At 56.5% G+C, this 24,101-nt stretch overlaps 2 protein-coding genes across 2 annotated transcripts in view; both read right to left on the reverse strand.

Annotated features, from left to right (window-relative positions):
* PLA1A (phospholipase A1 member A) overlaps window positions 1-8,785 on the reverse strand; it is a 44,161-nt gene extending 35,376 nt beyond the window's left edge. Inside the window, exon 1 of the mRNA XM_075854728.1 lies at window positions 8,516-8,785. Coding sequence (XP_075710843.1) covers window positions 8,516-8,573 — 58 coding nt within the window. The 5' untranslated portion in view covers window positions 8,574-8,785. The remainder of the gene's footprint in view (window positions 1-8,515) is intronic.
* A 2,748-nt stretch (window positions 8,786-11,533) lies between these two features.
* LOC142743714 (3 beta-hydroxysteroid dehydrogenase/Delta 5-->4-isomerase-like) overlaps window positions 11,534-24,101 on the reverse strand; it is a 64,632-nt gene continuing 52,064 nt past the window's right edge. The window contains exon 3 of the mRNA XM_075854729.1: window positions 11,534-12,467. Coding sequence (XP_075710844.1) covers window positions 11,659-12,467 — 809 coding nt within the window. The 3' untranslated portion in view covers window positions 11,534-11,658. The remainder of the gene's footprint in view (window positions 12,468-24,101) is intronic.

The following is a 24,101-nucleotide window of genomic DNA, read 5'->3' on the forward strand; positions in this document are numbered from 1 at the left end:
GGCAGGGAGTATTATAGTGCAGCGTGGCAGGGAGTATTACTGTGCAGCGTGGCAGGGAGTATTACATGGCAGCGTGGCAGGGAGTATTACTGTGCAGCATGGCAGGGAGTATTATAGTGCAGCGTGGCAGGGAGTATTACTGTGCAGCGTGGCAGGGAGTATTATAGCGCAGCGTGGCAGGGAGTATTATAGTGCAGCGTGGCAGGGAGTATTATAGTGCAGCATGGTAGGGAGTATTATAGTGCAGCGTGGCAGGGAGTATTACTGCGCAGCGTGGCAGGGAGTATTATAGCGCAGCGTGGCAGGGAGTATTAAAGTGCAGCGTGGCAGGGAGCATTATTGTGCAGCGTCGCAGGGAGTATTACTGTGCAGTGTGGCAGGGAGTATTATAGTGCAGCGTGGCAGGGAGCATTATTGTGCAGCGTCGCAGGGAGTATTACTGTGCAGCGTGGCAGGGAGTATTATAGTGCAGCGTGGCAGGGAGCATTATTGTGCAGCGTGGCAGGGAGAATTACTGTGCAGCGTGGCAGGGAGTATTACAGCGCAGCGTGGCACGGAGTATTAGGTTATGTGCACACGATAAGGTAAATTACGGCTGAAAGTACGGAGCTGTTTTCAGGAGAAAATAGCTACTGCATTTCAGACGTAATTGCTGGTACTCGCATTTGGCGAGGCGTCAATGACGGCCGTAATTTGGAGCTGTTCTTCATTGGAATCAATGAAAAACGGCTCCAATTACGTCTCAAGAAGTGTCCGGCACTTCTTTTGACGAGCCGTCTATTTTACGCGTCGTCGTTTGACAGGTCGTCGGCACAGTACGTCGGCAAACCCATTGAAATGAATGGGCAGATGTTTGCCGATGTATTGGAGCCGTATTTTCAGACGTAATTCGAGGCGTAAAACACCTCCATTACGCCTGAAAATAGGTCGTGTGAACCCAGCCTAACTGTGCAGCGTGGCAGGTAGTATTATAGCACAGCGTAGCAGGGAGTATTGTAGCGCAGCGTGGCAGGGATTATTATAGTGCAGCGTGGCAGGGCGTATCAGCGTGGCAGGGAGTATTATAGTGCAGCGTGGCAGGGAGTATTATAGTGCAGTGTGGCAGGGAGTATTATAGCGCAGCGTGGCAGGGAGTAGTATAGCGCAGCGTGGCAGGGAGTATTATAGTGCAGCGTGGCAGCGGTATTATAGTGCAGCGTGGCAGGGATTATTACTGTGCAGCGTGGCAGGGATTATTACTGCGCAGCGTGGCAGAGAGTATTATAGCGCAGGTTGGCAGGGAGTAGTATAGCGCAGCGTGGCTGGGAGTATTACAGCGCAGCGTGGCAGGGAGTATTATAGCGCAGCGTGGCAGGGAGTAGTATAGCGCAGTGTGGCAGGGATTATTATAGCGCAGCGTGGCAGGGAGTATTATAGCGCAGCGTGGAAGGGAGTATTATAGCGCAGCATGGCAGGGAGTATTATAGCGCAGCGTGGCAGGGGTATTATAGTGCAGCGTGGCAGGGATTATTACTGTGCAGCGTGGCAGGGAGTATTATAGCGCAGCGTGGCAGGGGGTAGTATAGCGCAGCGTGGCTGGGAGTATTATAGTGCAGCGTGGCAGGGAGCATTATTGTGCAGCGTGACAGGGAGAATTACTGTGCACTGTGGCAGGGGTTATTATAGCCCAGCGTGGCAGGGTGTATTACTGTGCAGTGTGGCAGGGAGTATTACTGTGCAGTGTGGCAGGGAGTATTACAGCGCAGAGTGGCAGGGGGTATTACTGTGCAGTGTGGCAGGTATTATTACTGTACAGCGTGGCAGAGAGTAGTATAGCGCAGCGTGGCAGGGAGTTTTATAGTGTAGTGTTGCAGGGAGTATTATAGTGCAGCATGGCAGGGAGTATTATAGTGCAGCGTGGCAGGGAGTATTATAGCGCAGCGTGACAGGGAGTATTATAGCGCAGCACGGCAGGGAGTATTATAGCGCAGCGTGGCAGGGAGTAGTATAGCGCAGCGTGGCAGGGAGTATTATAGTGCAGCGTGGCAGAGAGTATTACTGTGCAGCGTGGCAGGGAGTATTACTGTGCAGCGTGGCAGGGAGTATTATAGCGCAGCGTGGCAGGGAGTATTACTGTGCAGCGTGGCAGGGAGTGTTAAAGTGCAGCGTGGCAGGGAGTATTATAGCGCAGCGTGGCAGGGAGTATTACAGCGCAGCGTGGCAGGGAGTATTATAGCGCAGCGTGGCAGGGAGTAGTATAGCGCAGCGTGGCAGGGAGCATTATAGTGCAGCGTGGCAGGGAGTAGTATAGCGTAGTGTGGCAGGGAGTATTATAGCGCAGCGTGGCAGGGAGTATTACAGCGCAGCGTGGCAGGGAGTATTATAGCGCAGCGTGGCAGGGAGTATTATAGTGCAGCGTGGCAGGGAGTATTATAGCGCAGCGTGGCAGGGAGTAGTATAGCGCAGCGTGGCAGGGAGTATTATAGCGCAGCGTGGCAGGGGTATTATAGTGCAGCGTGGCAGGGATTATTACTGTGCAGCGTGGCAGGGATTATTACTGTGCAGCGTGGCAGGGAGTATTATAGCGCAGCGTGGCAGGGAGTAGTATAGCGCAGCGTGGCTGGGAGTATTATAGTGCAGCGTGGCATGGAGCATTATTGTGCAGTGTGACAGGGAGAATTACTGTGCAGTATGGCAGGGGGTATTATAGCCCAGCGTGGCAGCGTGTATTACTGTGCAGTGTGGCAGGGAGTATTACTGTGCAGTGTGGCAGGGAGTATTACTGTGCAGCGTGGCAGGGAGTATTACAGCGCAGAGTGGCAGGGGGTATTACTGTGCAGTGTGGCAGGTATTATTACTGTACAGCGTGGCAGAGTGTAGTATAGCGCAGCGTGGCAGGGAGTATTATAGTGCAGCGTGGCAGGGAGTAGTATAGCGCAGCGTGGCAGGGAGTATTACAGCGCAGCGTGGCAGGGAGTATTATAGCGCAGCGTGGCAGGGAGTAGTATAGCGCAGCGTGGCAGGGAGTATTATAGTGCAGCGTGGCAGGGAGTAGTATAGCGTAGTGTGGCAGGGAGTATTATAGCGCAGCGTGGCAGGGAGTATTACAGCGCAGCGTGGCAGGGAGTATTATAGCGCAGCGTGGCAGGGAGTATTATAGTGCAGCGTGGCAGGGAGTATTATAGCGCAGCATGGCAGGGAGTAGTATAGCGCAGCGTGGCAGGGAGTATTATAGCGCAGCGTGGCAGGGGTATTATAGTGCAGCGTGGCAGGGATTATTAATGTGCAGCGTGGCAGGGATTATTACTGTGCAGCGTGGCAGGGAGTATTATAGCGCAGCGTGGCAGGGAGTAGTATAGCGCAGCGTGGCATGGAGCATTATTGTGCAGCATGACAGGGAGAATTACTGTGCAGTATGGCAGGGGGTATTATAGCCCAGCGTCGCAGGGTGTATTACTGTGCAGTGTGGCAGGGAGTATTACTGTGCAGTGTGGCAGGGAGTATTACTGTGCAGCGTGGCAGGGAGTATTACAGCGCAGAGTGGCAGGGGGTATTACTGTGCAGTGTGGCAGGTATTATTACTGTACAGCGTGGCAGTGCGTAGTATAGCGCAGCGTGGCAGGGAGTATTATAGTGCAGCGTGGCAGGGAGTAGTATAGCGCAGCGTGGCAGGGAGTATTACAGCGCAGCGTGGCAGGGAGTATTATAGCGCAGCGTGGAAGGGAGTAGTATAACGCAGCGTGGTAGGGAGTTTTACTGTGCAGCGTGGCAGGGAGTATTATAGCGCAGCGTGGCAGGGAGTATTATAGCGCAGCGTGGCAGGGAGTATTATAGTGCAGCGTGGCAGGGAGTAGTGTAGCGCAGTGTGGCAGGGAGTAGTATAGCGCAGCATGGTAGGGAGTATTACTGTACAGCGTGGCAGGGAGTATTATTGTGCAGCGTGACAGGGAGAATTACTGTGCACTGTGGCAGGGGTTATTATAGCCCAGCGTGGCAGGGTGTATTACTGTGCAGTGTGGCAGGGAGTATTACTGTGCAGTGTGGCAGGGAGTATTACAGCGCAGAGTGGCAGGGGGTATTACTGTGCAGTGTGGCAGGTATTATTACTGTACAGCGTGGCAGAGAGTAGTATAGCGCAGCGTGGCAGGGAGTTTTATAGTGTAGTGTTGCAGGGAGTATTATAGCGCAGCGTGACAGGGAGTATTATAGCGCAGCACGGCAGGGAGTATTATAGCGCAGCGTGGCAGGGAGTAGTATAGCGCAGCGTGGCAGGGAGTATTATAGTGCAGCGTGGCAGAGAGTATTACTGTGCAGCGTGGCAGGGAGTATTACTGTGCAGCGTGGCAGGGAGTATTATAGCGCAGCGTGGCAGGGAGTATTATAGTGCAGCGTGGCAGGGAGTATTATAGCGCAGCGTGGCAGGGAGTAGTATAGCGCAGCGTGGCAGGGAGTATTATAGCGCAGCGTGGCAGGGGTATTATAGTGCAGCGTGGCAGGGATTATTACTGTGCAGCGTGGCAGGGATTATTACTGTGCAGCGTGGCAGGGAGTATTATAGCGCAGCGTGGCAGGGAGTAGTATAGCGCAGCGTGGCTGGGAGTATTATAGTGCAGCGTGGCATGGAGCATTATTGTGCAGTGTGACAGGGAGAATTACTGTGCAGTATGGCAGGGGGTATTATAGCCCAGCGTGGCAGCGTGTATTACTGTGCAGTGTGGCAGGGAGTATTACTGTGCAGTGTGGCAGGGAGTATTACTGTGCAGCGTGGCAGGGAGTATTACAGCGCAGAGTGGCAGGGGGTATTACTGTGCAGTGTGGCAGGTATTATTACTGTACAGCGTGGCAGAGTGTAGTATAGCGCAGCGTGGCAGGGAGTATTATAGTGCAGCGTGGCAGGGAGTAGTATAGCGCAGCGTGGCAGGGAGTATTACAGCGCAGCGTGGCAGGGAGTATTATAGCGCAGCGTGGCAGGGAGTAGTATAGCGCAGCGTGGCAGGGAGTATTATAGTGCAGCGTGGCAGGGAGTAGTATAGCGTAGTGTGGCAGGGAGTATTATAGCGCAGCGTGGCAGGGAGTATTACAGCGCAGCGTGGCAGGGAGTATTATAGCGCAGCGTGGCAGGGAGTATTATAGTGCAGCGTGGCAGGGAGTATTATAGCGCAGCATGGCAGGGAGTAGTATAGCGCAGCGTGGCAGGGAGTATTATAGCGCAGCGTGGCAGGGGTATTATAGTGCAGCGTGGCAGGGATTATTAATGTGCAGCGTGGCAGGGATTATTACTGTGCAGCGTGGCAGGGAGTATTATAGCGCAGCGTGGCAGGGAGTAGTATAGCGCAGCGTGGCATGGAGCATTATTGTGCAGCATGACAGGGAGAATTACTGTGCAGTATGGCAGGGGGTATTATAGCCCAGCGTGGCAGGGTGTATTACTGTGCAGTGTGGCAGGGAGTATTACTGTGCAGTGTGGCAGGGAGTATTACTGTGCAGCGTGGCAGGGAGTATTACAGCGCAGAGTGGCAGGGGGTATTACTGTGCAGTGTGGCAGGTATTATTACTGTACAGCGTGGCAGTGCGTAGTATAGCGCAGCGTGGCAGGGAGTATTATAGTGCAGCGTGGCAGGGAGTAGTATAGCGCAGCGTGGCAGGGAGTATTACAGCGCAGCGTGGCAGGGAGTATTATAGCGCAGCGTGGAAGGGAGTAGTATAACGCAGCGTGGTAGGGAGTTTTACTGTGCAGCGTGGCAGGGAGTATTATAGCGCAGCGTGGCAGGGAGTATTATAGCGCAGCGTGGCAGGGAGTATTATAGTGCAGCGTGGCAGGGAGTAGTGTAGCGCAGTGTGGCAGGGAGTAGTATAGCGCAGCATGGTAGGGAGTATTACTGTACAGCGTGGCAGGGAGTATTATTGTGCAGCGTGACAGGGAGAATTACTGTGCACTGTGGCAGGGGTTATTATAGCCCAGCGTGGCAGGGTGTATTACTGTGCAGTGTGGCAGGGAGTATTACTGTGCAGTGTGGCAGGGAGTATTACAGCGCAGAGTGGCAGGGGGTATTACTGTGCAGTGTGGCAGGTATTATTACTGTACAGCGTGGCAGAGAGTAGTATAGCGCAGCGTGGCAGGGAGTTTTATAGTGTAGTGTTGCAGGGAGTATTATAGTGCAGCATGGCAGGGAGTATTATAGTGCAGCGTGGCAGGGAGTATTATAGCGTAGCGTGACAGGGAGTATTATAGTGCAGCACGGCAGGGAGTATTATAGCGCAGCGTGGCAGGGAGTAGTATAGCGCAGCGTGGCAGGGAGTATTATAGTGCAGCGTGGCAGAGAGTATTACTGTGCAGCGTGGCAGGGAGTATTACTGTGCAGCGTGGCAGGGAGTATTATAGCGCAGCGTGGCAGGGAGTATTACTGTGCAGCGTGGCAGGGAGTGTTAAAGTGCAGCGTGGCAGGGAGTATTATAGCGCAGCGTGGCAGGGAGTATTATAGCGCAGCGTGGCAGGGGTATTATAGTGCAGCGTGGCAGGGATTATTACTGTGCAGCGTGGCAGGGATTATTACTGTGCAGCGTGGCAGGGAGTATTATAGCGCAGCGTGGCAGGGAGTAGTATAGCGCAGCGTGGCTGGGAGTATTATAGTGCAGCGTGGCATGGAGCATTATTGTGCAGCGTGACAGGGAGAATTACTGTGCAGTATGGCAGGGGGTATTATAGCCCAGCGTGGCAGCGTGTATTACTGTGCAGTGTGGCAGGGAGTATTACTGTGCAGTGTGGCAGGGAGTATTACTGTGCAGCGTGGCAGGGAGTATTACAGCGCAGAGTGGCAGGGGGTATTACTGTGCAGTGTGGCAGGTATTATTACTGTACAGCGTGGCAGAGTGTAGTATAGCGCAGCGTGGCAGGGAGTATTATAGTGCAGCGTGGCAGGGAGTAGTATAGCGCAGCGTGGCAGGGAGTATTACAGCGCAGCGTGGCAGGGAGTATTATAGCGCAGCGTGGCAGGGAGTAGTATAGCGCAGCGTGGCAGGGAGTATTATAGTGCAGCGTGGCAGGGAGTAGTATAGCGTAGTGTGGCAGGGAGTATTATAGCGCAGCGTGGCAGGGAGTATTACAGCGCAGCGTGGCAGGGAGTATTATAGTGCAGCGTGGCAGGGAGTATTATAGCGCAGCATGGCAGGGAGTAGTATAGCGCAGCGTGGCAGGGAGTATTATAGCGCAGCGTGGCAGGGGTATTATAGTGCAGCGTGGCAGGGATTATTACTGTGCAGCGTGGCAGGGATTATTACTGTGCAGCGTGGCAGGGAGTATTATAGCGCAGCGTGGCAGGGAGTAGTATAGCGCAGCGTGGCATGGAGCATTATTGTGCAGCATGACAGGGAGAATTACTGTGCAGTATGGCAGGGGGTATTATAGCCCAGCGTGGCAGGGTGTATTACTGTGCAGTGTGGCAGGGAGTATTACTGTGCAGCGTGGCAGGGAGTATTACAGCGCAGAGTGGCAGGGGGTATTACTGTGCAGTGTGGCAGGTATTATTACTGTACAGCGTGGCAGTGCGTAGTATAGCGCAGCGTGGCAGGGAGTATTATAGTGCAGCGTGGCAGGGAGTAGTATAGCGCAGCGTGGCAGGGAGTATTACAGCACAGCGTGGCAGGGAGTATTATAGCGCAGCGTGGAAGGGAGTAGTATAACGCAGCGTGGTAGGGAGTTTTACTGTGCAGCGTGGCAGGGAGTATTATAGCGCAGCGTGGCAGGGAGTATTATAGCGCAGCGTGGCAGGGAGTATTATAGTGCAGCGTGGCAGGGAGTAGTGTAGCGCTGTGTGGCAGGGAGTAGTATAGCGCAGCATGGTAGGGAGTATTACTGTACAGCGTGGCAGGGAGTATCATAGCGCAGCGTAGCAGGGAGTAGTATAGCGCAGCGTGGCAGGGCGTATTATTGTGCAGCGTTGCAGTGTCGGCCTCCACGGTAGTATTGACGGGGCTGCCATCAGGGCAGTACAGGTGTTACTGCTGCCAGGGGTCCAGGCAAATAAGTGGCCCGGTCTGACCTGTCGGCTGCTACCCACCACACACTGCACGGGAACTCGGAGGTTTCACTTATACAATGAATGGGTTCTACTTATTGGGTAACAATGGGCAAACCCGATACCCAACATGGTGCCCTTCACTTCACATAAGGTAAATGTACAGGCCCCCATTGTTGTTCTGCCCCCTCCCCCATGGACCCACTAAATATATGGGGTGGGTCTGCATGTTCTTCCCCTTCATTCCAGAATCCGTGGGTCACTGTGCACAGTCCGGTACACGTCGGAGGCTGATGGACATAATAAGGAGTTCAGGGGCTCGGATTATTTCCCTGTATGGGGCCCGGATATTTGTAACACAACGGTCTTCATGTACCTGGAAGCTCTGGATGATCAGGGCCGTGGGTTCTACGTGGATGGGGGAGTGCGTCAGTGTCAGGCGCTGTGGGGGGCACAGAAGATTTGCGCCATGCATTGGTATATGATCTGTATTACCTGTGTGGTCTGTATTGGGGACTCACCTGTTGATATAATGAAGGTCAGGAGCGGCAGTGTGATCCCCATCCTCCGTCCGGCCATGATGAGCCCTCACCCCGTCTGTGACTCTTTCCTGGGATTATGAGATTATTTTGAGGGTGATCATCCGGGGCTCAGACTGTGTAATGCCTCCGCCCGACAGATCCAGCAGGGGCAGGGTTAATGCTATGAATCATTAGCCCACTGTTTTCCTGGACTGGTTGTTTAGTCTGATAACGTGCCAGAGGTCCAGGGGGCACTGCAGGATACAGCGGCCCTCCTGCCCTCACAATGCCCCTGGTGGCTGCTGCAGGAGAAGCAAGTGTCACCTCTTGTAGCTGGGACAAGGCCGCCACTGTTCTGCCTGACCATTGTGTCCCAGACATAGAGAGAGGGGCGGTGATGTGGCCGGAGCCGGGTCCTCCCCGGAACTGTCAGTGCAGATACATTGTAACGATGCAATCCCCAGTGACAACGTATCAACATCGTCTTATAAACCTTCATATTCGCTACGTTTATACATTCTTCTCCCAGAAACAGCGCCACACTTGTCCACAGGTTGTGTCTGATATTGCAGGTCAGTCCTATTCACTTTAAAGGATCAGAGTTGCAATACCAGACACAGGCCATAGACAGGAGTGGCGCTGTTTCTGGAAGAAAGCTGCCATGTTTTACTAATTCTGGTAAACTCCTTTAATTATCATGCACTGAGTTACATGTTATATACTCCAGTCACATCCAAAGCTGCTGTCACGACTAGAGAGTTACATCATGTCATATACTCCAGACACATTCAAAGCTGCAGTCACGATTCGACAGTCACATCATAGCTTATACTTAGAGAGGTATTCTGATTTTTGCTGTTACGTCATCTGTTATACTCCAGTCACATCCAAAGCTGCAGTCACTATTATTTTGTTATATCATGTCATAGAACTGAACATTGCAGCTATGGATGGGGCTGGAGTATAAGACATTATGTAAATGCAGCTCTAGATGTGATTAGAGGCTAGAATGTTATGTAGCAGCAGAATTATGAATGCATCTCTGGATGTGACTAGAAGATAATGAAACAGCAGAATTGTGGCTGCAGCTCTAGATGTTACTGGAGTATGATGTAGTATCAGAACTGAAAATGCAGCAATGGATGTGATTGGAGACCGATTCTAAATCATGCCTTATACTTTAGTCACATCTGGATCTGCAACCACAATTCTGCTGTCACGTTATCTTTCAGTCCCCTTCAGAGCAGCATGCGTAATTCTGCAGTTACATCACGCCTTATACTTCAGTCACATCCAGGGCTGCAATCACAATTGTGCTGTTATATAATGTCCTAGCATACAGTCACATCTAAAGCTGCATTTGCAATTCTGCAGTTACATTATGCCTTAAACTCCAGTCACATCCAGAGCTGCAGTTACAATCGTGCTATTTTGTCGTTAGCTGATGATGTAATGATGTTGAGTCACGGAAATACGCAGCCAGCAGGGGGCACTTCTGTACCTTCCTGCTCCTGCACTCTATGATGGCAGGACAGCCGTATCTTTATGTTGGGGGCATAGCATCTGCCTACTCCTTGTCCAGGCACTGATTGGCCCAGAGAGCTTATTCAGAACCGGGCAGTACAGGTGGTATTGCTATCAAGGGCTCTAACTATTTCTCTGTATGGATCCCAGATAACAGTAACGAGCCGTGCACCTGTGTGTCCATCACATGACCCTGTAACGAGCCGTGCACCTGTGTGTCCATCACATGACCCTGTAACGAGCCGTGCACCTGCGTGTCCATCACATGACCCTGTAACGAGCCATGCACCTGTGTGACCATCACAATCCTGTAATGAGCCGTGCACCTGTGTGTCCATCACATGATCCTGTAACGAGCCGTGCACCTGTGTGTCCATCATATGACCCTGCAACGAGCTGTGCACCTGTGTCCATCACATGACCATGTAACGAGCCGTGCACCTGTGTGTCCATCACATGACCATGTAACGAGCCGTGCACCTGCGTGTCCATCACATGACCCTGTAACGAGCCGTGCACCTGTGTGTCCATCACATGACCATGTATCGCGCCGTGCACCTGTGTGTCCATCACATAACCCTGTAACGAGCCGTGCACCTGTGTGTCCATCATATGACCCTGTAACGAGCCGTGCACCTGTGTGTCCATCACATGACCATGTAACGAGCCGTGCACCTGCGTGTCCATCACACGACCCTGTAACGAGCCGTGCACCTGCGTGTCCATCACATGACCCTTTAACGAGCCGTGCAACTGTATGTCCATCACATGACCCTGTAACGAGCCTTGCACCTGTGTATCCATCACATGGCCCTGTAACGAGCAGTGCACCTGTGTGTCTGTCACATGACCCTGAAACTATCCCAGCACCTGTGTGTCCTTCACATGACCCTGTAACGAGCCGTGCACCTGTGTATCCATCACATGGCCCTGTAACGAGCCGTGCACCTGTGTGTCCGTCACATGACCCTGAAACTTTCCCAGCACCTGTGTGTCCATCATATGACCATGTAACGAGCCGTGCACCTGTGTGTCCATCACATGACCCTGTGACGAGCCGTGCACCTGTGTGTCCATCACATGACCCTGTAACGAGCCGTGCACCTGTGTGTCCATCACATGACCTTGTAACGAGCCATGCACCTGTGTGTCCATCACATGACCCTGTAATGAGCCATGCACCTGTGTGTCCATCACATGACCCTGTAACGAGCCGTGCACCTGTGTGTCCATCACATGACTAGAACAGATTTGTATCCACTAGAAGTAAACAATGAAGGTTCCTATTGAATGGCAGCAAGCAGAGATCTTGAAATCTGTAAGGAATCGGTACAGAAACTTTATGGGAATATTGCAGAACTTTTCATTATAAAAAGAACCGTTATTTGCTTTTCCTTTAAATAGCAGTCCCACAGTCTACCCCCCCCCCCATAGGTCGTCACCCAGCTTTCCCAGGAACAGATATAACTAAGGACAGAGACTCCAGGCCGTATATTTACTGTTGATATTTTATTGTGAGGGCGGATATTACTGAAGGAGGAGGTAACATGAGGCTCCGCACCACAAGTGCCAGCATGTCCCCCCAGGGTTACATCTCAGGTTGCCCATTCCTCTTCCATCTACTTCTTTTTGAGGCTTTCCTTGCGCTGGGGCATTATGGAGGCCATCCAGGAGCAGGTCACCCTCCGGGCCTCCTCCCAGCTGTAGCGCGGCTCGTATCCCATATCCCTCTGGGCTTTCCTGTAGGTGAAGGTGAAGGTGGTGTTGACCAGGATCAGCAGGTGCCTGGTGAACGGCGGCACAAATCTGATGAACGGCCGGAGCAGGAAACTGATCATCTCCATCATGGAGGCCAGAAAGTAGAGCACGGGGTAGGGCATGGCCAGCCGGCCCTCCACCCCCAGGCCCAGCTCCTTGCCCAGAGCATGGTTCAAGTCTGAGTAGCTCATGTGAGGGGTGTCGTCACAGATGTAGTAGAAGTTTCCTGCCATCTTCTTGGCGGCATCCGGATCCTTGATTGCCCGCGCTGCTATAAGATGGGCCCAGGCGACGTTGCCCACATAGACCGGATTGGCCAAGGCTTCTTTCTTGGAGATTCGGTGGAACACTCCCCTATTTTGGATGGCCTGGTCAAGATGCAGCTGGAGAAACTGAGACCCTTCTCCAAAGATGTAGGTGGGCCGCAGTGAGCAGGTCACCAGAGCCCCCCCATTGTGGAGATCCCGACCATTGGCCCTCAGCACGGCCCGCTCAGCCTGACGCTTACTCTCTCCATAGCAGAACCCCAGGATGCTCTCGTACACCAGGTCCTCATGTCCATTCACTACGGGGTCCCCATTTATGTTGGGCCCCACAACCTCCATACTGCTGGTGTAGATGAAATACTGCACGTTGTTCTGCACGCAAACCTCCAGGAGCTTCTCTGTACCTGAGACACGAGAGAAGAACAGAAGACGTCACTGTAAAGACCATCCAAGATGTGAAGATCCCAATCCAAGGAGGACTCCAGAATAAGGGAGGAGGCCGAGGAAAAGGACTGTCTAAGGGGGGATTTACACGAGCGTGTGCGTTTTGCGCACGCAAAAACGCTGCGTTTTGTGTGCGCAATAGGCACTTAACAGCTCCGTGTGTCATCACATAGGATGTGCGGCTGCGTGATTTTCGCGCAGCCGCCATCATTATGACACTCCGTTTGGATGTTTGTAAACAGAAAAGCACGTGGTTTTCACGCACCCATTGACTTCAATGGGTGCATGATGCGCGAACAACGCAGAAATATAGGACATGTCGTGCGTTTTACGCAACGGACTCACGCTGCGCAAAAATCAAAGACTGTCTGCACGGCCCCATAGACTAAGGGCATGACTAGACGTGGCGGAATTGCTATGGAAATCCGCAGCGGACCCGTTTCTCCATTGACTTCCACTTCTTTTTAGTTGGGTTCGTTTACACGTTGCGGACAATTCCGCTGCAGAGCATAGGCTGCGGTGAGGAATTTGGTGTCCGCAGCATACAATGGATGTTGCGGACGTGTGGCGGACTGGTTGCGGACTCATGGTGGAATTTCTCCAATGGAGATTCTAAATTCCGCAATGAAGTCCGCAGCTGTCATGCACATGTTATGTGTGCTGCGGAGAGTCTTGCTTTTTTGACATGACATTTCTTCATTCTGGCTGGACCCATGTATTTCTAGGTCTACAGCCAGACTGAGGAAGTCAATGGGGCTCCCGGAATTACGGGAGCGTTGCTAGGAGACGTCAGTAAATAGTCACTGTCCAGGGTGCTGAAAGAGTTAAGCGATCGGCAGTAACTGTTTCTGCACCCTGGACAGTGACTACCGATCTCAATATACAGCAACCTGTAAAAAAATAGAAGTTCATACTTACCGAGAACTCCCTGCTTCTGTCTCCAGTCCGGCCTCCCAGGATGACGTTTCAGTCTAAGTGACGGCTGCAGCCAATCACAGGCCAATCACAGGCTGCAGCGGTCACATGGACTGCCGCGTCATCCAGGAAGGTCGGGCTGGATGCCGAAGGAGGGACGCGTCACCAAGACAACGGCCGGTAAGTATGAAATTCGTTTTACTTTCACTAGGGAAAGTGCTGTCCCTTCTCTCTATCCTGCACTGATCGGGAGAAGGGAAGTACTTTTACCTCAATACGCAACGGCCAGTCCACATCAATTTACTGCACATTTTGGGCAGATCCGCAACAGAATCTGCAACGCAGGTTATGTGTGGCATTGATGCGGATAGTGGCGGAAGAAAACCGCCACGTGGGGCCATACAGCCCCCTGTAGAGAACGCCATACAGCCCCCCTGTAGAGAACGCCATACAGCCCCCCTGTAGGGAATGCCATACAGCCCCCCTGTAGGGAACGCCATACAGCTCCCCTGTAGAGAACACCATACAGCCCCACCCCTGTAGAGAACGCCATACAGCCCCACCCCTGTAGAGAACGCCATACAGCCCCCCTGTAGGGAACGCCATACAGCCCCCCTGTAGAGAACGCCATACAGCCCCACCCCTGTAGGGAACGCCATACAGCCCTCCCCCTGTAGGGAACGCCATACAGCCCCCCCCTTTAGGGAACGCCACACAGTCCCCCCTGTAGGGAATGCCATACAGCCCCCCTGTAGAGAACGCCAGAGAGCCCCCTGTAGAGAACGCCATACAGCCCCCCCTGTAGAGAACGCCATACAGCCCCCCCTGTAGGGAACGCCATACAGCCCCCCTGTAGAGAACGCCATACAGCCCCCCTGTAGATAACGCCATACAGCCCCCCTGTAGATAACGCCATACAGCACCCCCCTGTAGGGAACGCCATACAGCCCCCCCTGTAGGGAACGCCATACAGCCCCCCCCTTTAGGGAACGCCATACAGCCCCACCCCTGTAGAGAACGCCACACAGCCCCCCCCCCTTTAGGGAACGCCATACAGCCCCACCCCTGTAGAGAACGCCATACAGCACCCCCCTGTAGGGAACGCCATACAGCCCCCCCTGTAGGGAACACCATACAGCCCCCCCCTGTAGGGAACGCCATACAGCCCCTGCCTGTAGGGAACGCCATACAGCCCCCCCTGTAGGGAACGCCATACAGCCCCCCCTTTAGGGAACGCCATACAGCCCCACCCCTGTAGAGAACGCCATACAGCCCCCCCATGTAGAGAACGCCATACAGCCCCCCCTTTAGGGAACGCCATACAGCCCCACCTCTGTAGAGAACGCCATACAGCCCCCCTGTAGAGAACGCCATACAGCCCCACCCCTGTAGGGAACGCCACACAGTCCCCCCTGTAGGGAACGACATACAGCCCCTCCCTGTAGGGAACGCCATACAGCCCTCCCCCTGTAGGGAACGCCATACAGCCCCCCCTTTAGGGAACGCCATACAGCCCCACCCCTGTAGGGAACGCCATACAGCCCTCCCCCTGTAGAGAACGCCATACAGCCCCCCTTTTAGAGAACGCCATACAGCCCCACCCCTGTAGGGAATGCCATACAGCCCCCCCTGTAGGGAACGCCATACAGCCCCTCCCTGTAGGGAACGCCATACAGCCCTCCCCCTGTAGGGAACGCCATACAGCCCCCCTGTAGAGAACGCCATAGAGCCCCCCTGTAGAGAACGCCATACAGCCCCCCCTGTAGAGAACGCCATACAGCCCCCCCTGTAGGGAACGCAATACAGCCCCTTGTAGAGAACGCCATACAGCCCCTGTAGAGAACGCCATACAGCCCCCCTGTAGATAACGCCATACAGCCCCCCCTGTAGAGAACGCCATACAGCACCCCCCTGTAGGGAACGACATACAGCCCCCCCTGTAGGGAACGCCATACAGCCCCCCCCTTTAGGGAACGCCATACAGCCCCACCCCTGAAGAGAACGCCATACAGCCCCCCTTTAGGGAACGCCATACAGCCCCACCCCCGTAGAGAACGCCATACAGCCCCCCTGTAGATAATGCCATACAGCCCCCCCTGTAGAGAACGCCATACAGCACCCCCCCCTGTAGGGAACGCCATACAGCCCCTCCCTGTAGGGAACGCCATACAGCCCCCCCTGTAGGGAACGCCATACAGCCCCCCCTTTAGGGAACGCCATACAGCCCACCCCTGTAGAGAACGCCATACAGCCCCCCCCTGTAGGGAACGCCATAAAGCCCTCCATGTAGGGAACGCCATACAGCCCCCCTGTAGAGAACGCCATACAGCCCCCTGTAGAGAACGCCATACAGCCCCCTGTAGATAACGCCATACAGCACCCCCCTGTAGGGAACGCCATACAGCCCCACCCCTGTAGAGAACGCCATACAGCCCCCCTGTAGATAATGCCATACAGCCCCCCCTGTAGAGAACGCCATACAGCACCCCCCCCTGTAGGGAACGCCATACAGCCCCTCCCTGTAGGGAACGCCATACAGCCCCCCCTGTAGGGAACGCCATACAGCCCCCCCTTTAGGGAACGCCATACAGCCCCACCCCTGTAGAGAACGCCATACAGCCCCCCCTGTAGGGAACGCCATAAAGCCCCTCCATGTAGGGAACGCCATACAGCCCCCCTGTAGAGAACGCCATACAGCCCCCCTGTAGAGAACGCCATACAGCCACCCTGTAGATAACGCCATACAGCACCCCCCTGTAGGGAACGCCATACAGCCCCCCCTGTAGGGAACGCCATACAGCCCCCCCCTTTAGGGAACGCCATACAGCCCCACCCCTGTAGAGAACGCCACACAGCCCCCCCCCTTTAGGGAACGCCATACAGCCCCACCCCTGTAGAGAACGCCATACAGCACCCCCCTGTAGGGAACGCCATACAGCCCCCCCTGTAGGGAACACCATACAGCCCCCCCCCTGTAGGGAACGCCATACAGCCCCTGCCTGTAGGGAACGCCATACAGCCCCCCCCTGTAGGGAACGCCATACAGCCCCCCCTTTAGGGAACGCCATACAGCCCCACCCCTGTAGAGAACGCCATACAGCCCCCCCATGTAGGGAACGCCATACAGCCCCCCCCTTTAGGGAACGCCATACAGCCCCACCCCTGTAGAGAACGCCATACAGCCCCCTGTAGAGAACGCCATACAGCCCCACCCCTGTAGGGAACGCCACACAGTCCCCCCTGTAGGGAACGACATACAGCCCCTCCCTGTAGGGAACGCCATACAGCCCTCCCCCTGTAGGGAACGCCATACAGCCCCCCTTTAGGGAACGCCATACAGCCCCACCCTGTAGGGGAACGCCATACAGCCCTCCCCCTGTAGAGAACGCCATACAGCCCCCCCTTTAGAGAACGCCATACAGCCCCACCCCTGTAGGGAACGCCATACAGCCCCCCCTGTAGGGAACGCCATACCAGCCCCTCCCTGTATGGAACGCCATACAGCCCTCCCCCTGTAGGGAACGCCATACAGCCCCTGTAGAGAACGCCATAGAGCCCCCCTGTAGAGAACGCCATACAGCCCCCCCTGTAGAGAACGCCATACAGCCCCCCCTGTAGGGAACGCAATACAGCCCCCTTGTAGAGAACGCCATACAGCCCCCTGTAGAGAACGCCATACAGCCCCCCTGTAGATAACGCCATACAGCCCCCCCTGTAGAGAACGACATACAGCCCCCCCTGTAGGAACGCCATACAGCCCCCCCCTTTAGGGAACGCCATACAGCCCCACCCCTGTAGAGAACGCCATACAGCCCCCCTTTAGGGAACGCCATACAGCCCACCCCTGTAGAGAACGCCATACAGCCCCCCCTGTAGAGAACGCCATACAGCACCCCCCCCTGTAGGGAACGCCATACAGCCCCTCCCTGTAGGGAACGCCATACAGCCCCCCTGTAGGGAACGCCATACAGCCCCCCTTTAGGGAACGCCATACAGCCCCACCCCTGTAGAGAACGCCATACAGCCCCCCCTGTAGGGAACGCCATAAAGCCCCTCCATGTAGGGAACGCCATACAGCCCTCCCCCTGTAGGGAACGCCATACAGCCCCCCCTTTAGGGAACGCCATACAGCCCCACCCCTGTAGAGAACGCCATACAGCCCCTCCCTGTCGGGAACGCCATACAGCCCCCCCTGTAGGGAACGCCATACAGCCCCCCTGTAGAGAACGCCATACAGCCCCCTGTAGAGAACGACATACAGCCCCCCTGTAGATAACGCCATACAGCCCCCCTGTAGAGAACGCCATACAGCACCCCCCTGTGGGGAACGCCATACAGCCCCCCCTGTAGGGAACGCCATACAGCCCCCCCTTTAGGGAACGCCATACAGCCCCACCCCTGTAGAGAACGCCATACAGCCCCCCCCTTTAGGGAACGCCATACAGCCCCCCCCTGTAGGGAACGCCATACAGCCCCTCCCTGTAGGGAACGCCATACAGCCCCCCCTGTAGGGAACGCCATACAGCCCCCCCTTTAGGGAACGCCATACAGCCCCACCCCTGTAGAGAACGCCATACAGCCCCCCCATGTAGGGAACGCCATACAGCCCCCCCCTTTAGGGAACGCCATACAGCCCCACCCCTGTAGGGAACGCCATACAGCCCCACCCCTGTAGAGAACGCCATACAGCCCCCCTGTAGAGAACGCCATACAGCCCCACCCCTGTAGGGAATGCCACACAGTCCCCCCTGTAGGGAACGCCATACAGCCCCCCCCTGTAGGGAACGCCATACAGCCCCTCCCTGTAGGTAACGCCATACAGCCCCCCCTTTAGGGAACGCCATACAGCCCCACCCCTGTAGGGAACGCCATACAGCCCTCCCCCTGTAGAGAACGCCATACAGCCCCCCTTTAGAGAACGCCATACAGCCCCACCCCTGTAGGGAACGCCATACAGCCCCCCCTGTAGGAAACGCCATACAGCCCCTCCCTGTAGGGAATGCCATACAGCCCTCCCCCTGTAGGGAATGCCATACAGCCCTCCCCCTGTAGAGAACGCCATAGAGCCCCCCTGTAGAGAACGCCATACAGCCCCCCCTGTAGAGAACGCCATACAGCCCCCCCTGTAGGGAACGCCATACAGCCCCCTTGTAGAGAACGCCATACAGCCCCCCTGTAGAGAACGCCATACAGCCCCCTGTAGATAACGCCATACAGCCCCCCTGTAGAGACGCCATACAGCACCCCCCTGTAGGGAACGCCATACAGCCCCCCCTGTAGGGAACGCCATACAGCCCCCCCCCTTTAGGGAACGCCATACAGCCCCACCCCTGTACAGAACGCCATACAGCCCCCCCCTTTAGGGAACGCCATACAGCCCCACCCCTTGTAGAGAACGCCATACAGCCCCCTGTAGATAATGCCATACAGCCCCCCCTGTAGAGAACGCCATACAGCACCCCCTGTAGGGAACGCCATACAGCCCCCCCTGTAGGGAACGCCATACAGCCCCCCCTGTAGGGAACGCCATACAGCCCCTCCCTGTAGGGAACGCCATACAGCCCCCCCCTGTAGGAACGCCATACAGCCCCCCCTTTAGGGAACGCCATACAGCCCCACCCCTGTAGAGAACGCCATACAGCCCCCCCTGTAGGGAATGCCATACAGCCCCCCCTTTAGGGAACGCCATACAGCCCCACCCCTGTAGAGAACGCCATACAGCCCCCCTGTAGAGAACGCCATACAGCCCCACCCCTGTAGGGAACGCCAAACAGTCCCCCCCTGTAGGGAACGACATACAGCCCCTCCCTGTAGGGAACGCCATACAGCCCTCCCCTGTAGGGAACGCCATACAGCCCCCCCTTTAGGGAACGCCATACAGCCCCACCCCTGTAGGGAACGCCATACAGCCCTCCCCTGTAGAGAACGCCATACAGCCCCCCTTTAGAGAACGCCATACAGCCCCACCCCTGTAGGGAACGCCATACAGCCCCCCCTGTAGGGAACGCCATACAGCCCTCCCTGTAGGGAACGCCATACAGCCCTCCCCCTGTAGGGAACGCCATACAGCCCCACCCCTGTAGAGAACGCCATACAGCCCCTCCCCTGTCGGGAACGCCATACAGCCCCCCCCTGTAGGGAACGCCATACAGCCCCCCTGTAGAGAACGCCATACAGCCCCCCTGTAGAGAACGCCATACAGCCCCCCTGTAGATAACGCCATACAGCCCCCCTGTAGAGAACGCCATACAGCACCCCCCTGTAGAGAACGCCATACAGCACCCCCCTGTAGGGAACGCCATACAGACCCCCCTGTAGGGAACGCCATACAGCCCCCCCCTTTAGGGAACGCCATACAGCCCCACCCCTGTAGAGAACGCCACACAGCCCCCCTGTAGAGAACGCCATACAGCCCCCCTGTAGATAATGCCATACAGCCCCCCCTGTAGAGAACACCATACTGCACCCCCCCTGTAGGGAACGCCATACAGCCCCCCTGTAGGGAACGCCATACAGCCCCCCCAGTAGGGAACGCCATACAGCCCCCCCTGTAGGGAACGCCATACAGCCCCCCTGTAGGGAACGCCATACAGCCCCACCCCTGTAGAGAACGCCATACAGCCCACCCCTGTAGGGAACGCCATACAGCACCCCCCTTAGGGAACGCCATACAGCCCCACCCCTGTAGGGAACGCCATACAGCCCCACCCCCTGTAGAGAACGCCATACAGCCCCCCTGTAGAGAACGCCATACAGCCCCACCCCTGTAGGGAACGCCACACAGTCCCTCCCTGTCGGGAACGCCATACAGCCCACCCCTGTAGAGATCGCCATACAGCCCCACCCCTGTAGGGAACGCCACACAGTCCCCCCCTGTAGGGAACGCCATACAGCCCACCCTGTAGAGAACGTCATACAGCCACACCCCTGAAGGGAACGCCACACAGCCCCCCCTGTAGGGAACGCCATACAGCCCTCCCTGTAGGGAACGCCATACAGCCCCCCCCTTTAGGGAACGCCATACAGCCCCACCCCTGTAGAGAACGCCATACAGCCCCCCCCCCCTGTAGGGAACGCCACACAGTCCCCCCTGTAGGGAACGACATACAGCCCCTCCCTGTAGGGAACGCCATACAGCCCTCCCCCTGTAGGGAACGCCATACAGCCCCCCCTTTAGGGAACGCCATACAGCCCCCCTTAGGAACGCCATACAGCCCCACCCCTGTAGAGAACGCCATACAGCCCCCCCTTTTAGGGAACGCCATACAGCCCCACCCCTGTAGAGAACGCCATACAGCGCCCCTGTAGATAATTGCCATACAGCCCCCCCTGTAGAGAACGCCATACAGCACCCCCCTGTAGGGAACGCCATACAGCCCCCTGTAGGGAACGCCATACAGCCCCCCTGTAGGGAACGCCATACAGCCCCCCTGTAGGGAACGCCATACAGCCCCTCCCTGTAGGGAACGCCATACAGCCACCCCCATGTAGGGAACGCCATACAGCCCCCCCTGTAGAGAACGCCATACAGCACCCCCCCTGTGGGGAACGCCATACAGCCCCCCCTGTAGGGAACGCCATATAGCCCCCCTGTAGGGAACGCCATACAGCCCCCCCCCTGTAGGGAACGCCATACAGCCCCCCCCTGTAGGGAACGCCATACAGCCCCCCCTTTAGGGAACGCCATACAGCCCCACCCCTGTAGAGAACGCCATACAGCCCCCCTGTAGAGAACGCCATACAGCCCCACCCCTGTAGGGAACGCCAAACAGTCCCCCCCTGTAGGGAACGACATACAGCCCCTCCCTGTAGGGAACGCCATACAGCCCTCCCCCTGTAGGGAACGCCATACAGCCCCCCCTTTAGGGAACGCCATACAGCCCCACCCCTGTAGGGAACCGCCATACAGCCCTCCCCTGTAGAGAACGCCATAGAGCCCCCCCTTTAGAGAACGCCATACAGCCCCACCCCTGTAGGGAACGCCATACAGCCCCCCCTGTAGGGAACACCATACAGCCCCTCCCTGTAGGGAACGCCATACAGCCCTCCCCCTGTAGGGAACGCCATACAGCCCCCCCTTTAGGGAACGCCATACAGCCCCACCCCTGTAGAGAACGCCATACAGCCCCCCCTGTAGGGAACGCCATACAGCCCCCCTGTAGAGAACGCCATACAGCCCCCTGTAGAGAACGCCATACAGCCCCCCTGTAGATAACGCCATACAGCCCCCCCTGTAGAGAACGCCATACAGCACCCCCTGTAGGGAACGCCATACAGCCCCCCTGTAGGGAACGCCATACAGCCCCCCTTTAAGGAACGCCATACAGCCCACCCTGTAGAGAACGCCATACAGCCCCCCCCTTTAGGGAACGCCATACAGCCCCACCCCTGTAGAGAACGCCATACAGCCCCCCCCTGTAGGGAACGCCATACAGCCCCCCTGTAGAGAACGCCATACAGCCCCCCTGTAGAGAACGCCATACAGCCCCCCTGTAGATAACGCCATACAGCCCCCCCTGTAGAGAACGCCATACAGCACCCCCCTGTAGAGAACGCCATACAGCACCCCCTGTAGGGAACGCCATACAGACCCCCCTGTAGGGAACGCCATACAGCCCCCCCCCTTTAGGAACGCCATACAGCCCCACCCCTGTAGAGAACGCCACACAGCCCCCTGTAGAGAACGCCATACAGCCCCCCTGTAGATAATGCCATACAGCCCCCCCTGTAGAGAACACCATACTGCACCCCCCCTGTAGGGAACGCCATACAGCCCCCCTGTAGGGAACGCCATACAGCCCCCCCAGTAGGGAACGCCATACAGCCCCCCCTGTAGGGAACGCCATACAGCCCCCCTGTAGGGAACGCCATACAGCCCCACCCCTGTAGAGAACGCCATACAGCCCACCCCTGTAGGGAACGCCATACAGCACCCCCCTTTAGGGAACGCCATACAGCCCCACCCCTGTAGGGAACGCCATACAGCCCCACCCTGTAGAGAACGCCATACAGCCCCCCTGTAGAGAACGCCATACAGCCCCACCCCTGTAGGGAACGCCACACAGTCCCTCCCTGTCGGGAACGCCATACAGCCCACCCCTGTAGAGATCGCCATACAGCCCCACCCCTGTAGGGAACGCCACACAGTCCCCCCCTGTAGGGAACGCCATACAGCCCACCCCTGTAGAGAACGTCATACAGCCACACCCCTGAAGGGAACGCCACACAGCCCCCCCTGTAGGGAACGCCATACAGCCCCTCCCTGTAGGGAACGCCATACAGCCCCCCCCTTTAGGGAACGCCATACAGCCCCACCCCTGTAGAGAACGCCATACAGCCCCCCCCCCTGTAGGGAACGCCACACAGTCCCCCCTGTAGGGAACGACATACAGCCCCTCCCTGTAGGGAACGCCATACAGCCCTCCCCTGTAGGGAACGCCATACAGCCCCCCCTTTAGGGAACGCCATACAGCCCCCTTTAGGGAACGCCATACAGCCCCACCCCTGTAGAGAACGCCATACAGCCCCCCCTTTTTAGGGAACGCCATACAGCCCCACCCCTGTAGAGAACGCCATACAGCGCCCCTGTAGATAATTGCCATACAGCCCCCCCTGTAGAGAACGCCATACAGCACCCCCCCTGTAGGGAACGCCATACAGCCCCCTGTAGGGAACGCCATACAGCCCCCTGTAGGGAACGCCATACAGCCCCCCTGTAGGGAACGCCATACAGCCCCTCCCTGTAGGGAACGCCATACAGCCACCCCCATGTAGGGAACGCCATACAGCCCCCCCTGTAGAGAACGCCATACAGCACCCCCCCTGTGGGGAACGCCATACAGCCCCCCCTGTAGGGAACGCCATATAGCCCCCCTGTAGGGAACGCCATACAGCCCCCCCCTGTAGGGAACGCCATACAGCCCCCCCTGTAGGGAACGCCATACAGCCCCCCCTTTAGGGAACGCCATACAGCCCCACCCCTGTAAGAGACGCCATACAGCCCCCCTGTAGAGAACGCCATACAGCCCCACCCCTGTAGGGAACGCCAAACAGTCCCCCCCTGTAGGGAACGACATACAGCCCCTCCCTGTAGGGAACGCCATACAGCCCTCCCCCTGTAGGGAACGCCATACAGCCCCCCTTTAGGGAACGCCATACAGCCCCACCCCTGTAGGGAACGCCATACAGCCCTCCCCCTGTAGAGAACGCCATAGAGCCCCCCCTTTAGAGAACGCCATACAGCCCCACCCCTGTAGGGAACGCCATACAGCCCCCCCTGTAGGGAACACCATACAGCCCCTCCCTGTAGGGAACGCCATACAGCCCTCCCCCTGTAGGGAACGCCATACAGCCCCCCCTTTAGGGAACGCCATACAGCCCCCACCCCTGTAGAGAACGCCATACAGCCCCCCCTGTAGGGAACGCCATACAGCCCCCCTGTAGAGAACGCCATACAGCCCCCTGTAGAGAACGCCATACAGCCCCCCTGTAGATAACGCCATACAGCCCCCCCTGTAGAGAACGCCATACAGCACCCCCCTGTAGGGAACGCCATACAGCCCCCCTGTAGGGAACGCCATACAGCCCCCCCTTTAAGGAACGCCATACAGCCCCACCCTGTAGAGAACGCCATACAGCCCCCCCTTTAGGGAACGCCATACAGCCCCACCCTGTAGAGA

The sequence above is a fragment of the Rhinoderma darwinii genome, chromosome 2 (assembly GCF_050947455.1).
Source record: "Rhinoderma darwinii isolate aRhiDar2 chromosome 2, aRhiDar2.hap1, whole genome shotgun sequence".
Classification (NCBI taxonomy): Eukaryota; Metazoa; Chordata; class Amphibia; order Anura; family Rhinodermatidae; genus Rhinoderma; species Rhinoderma darwinii.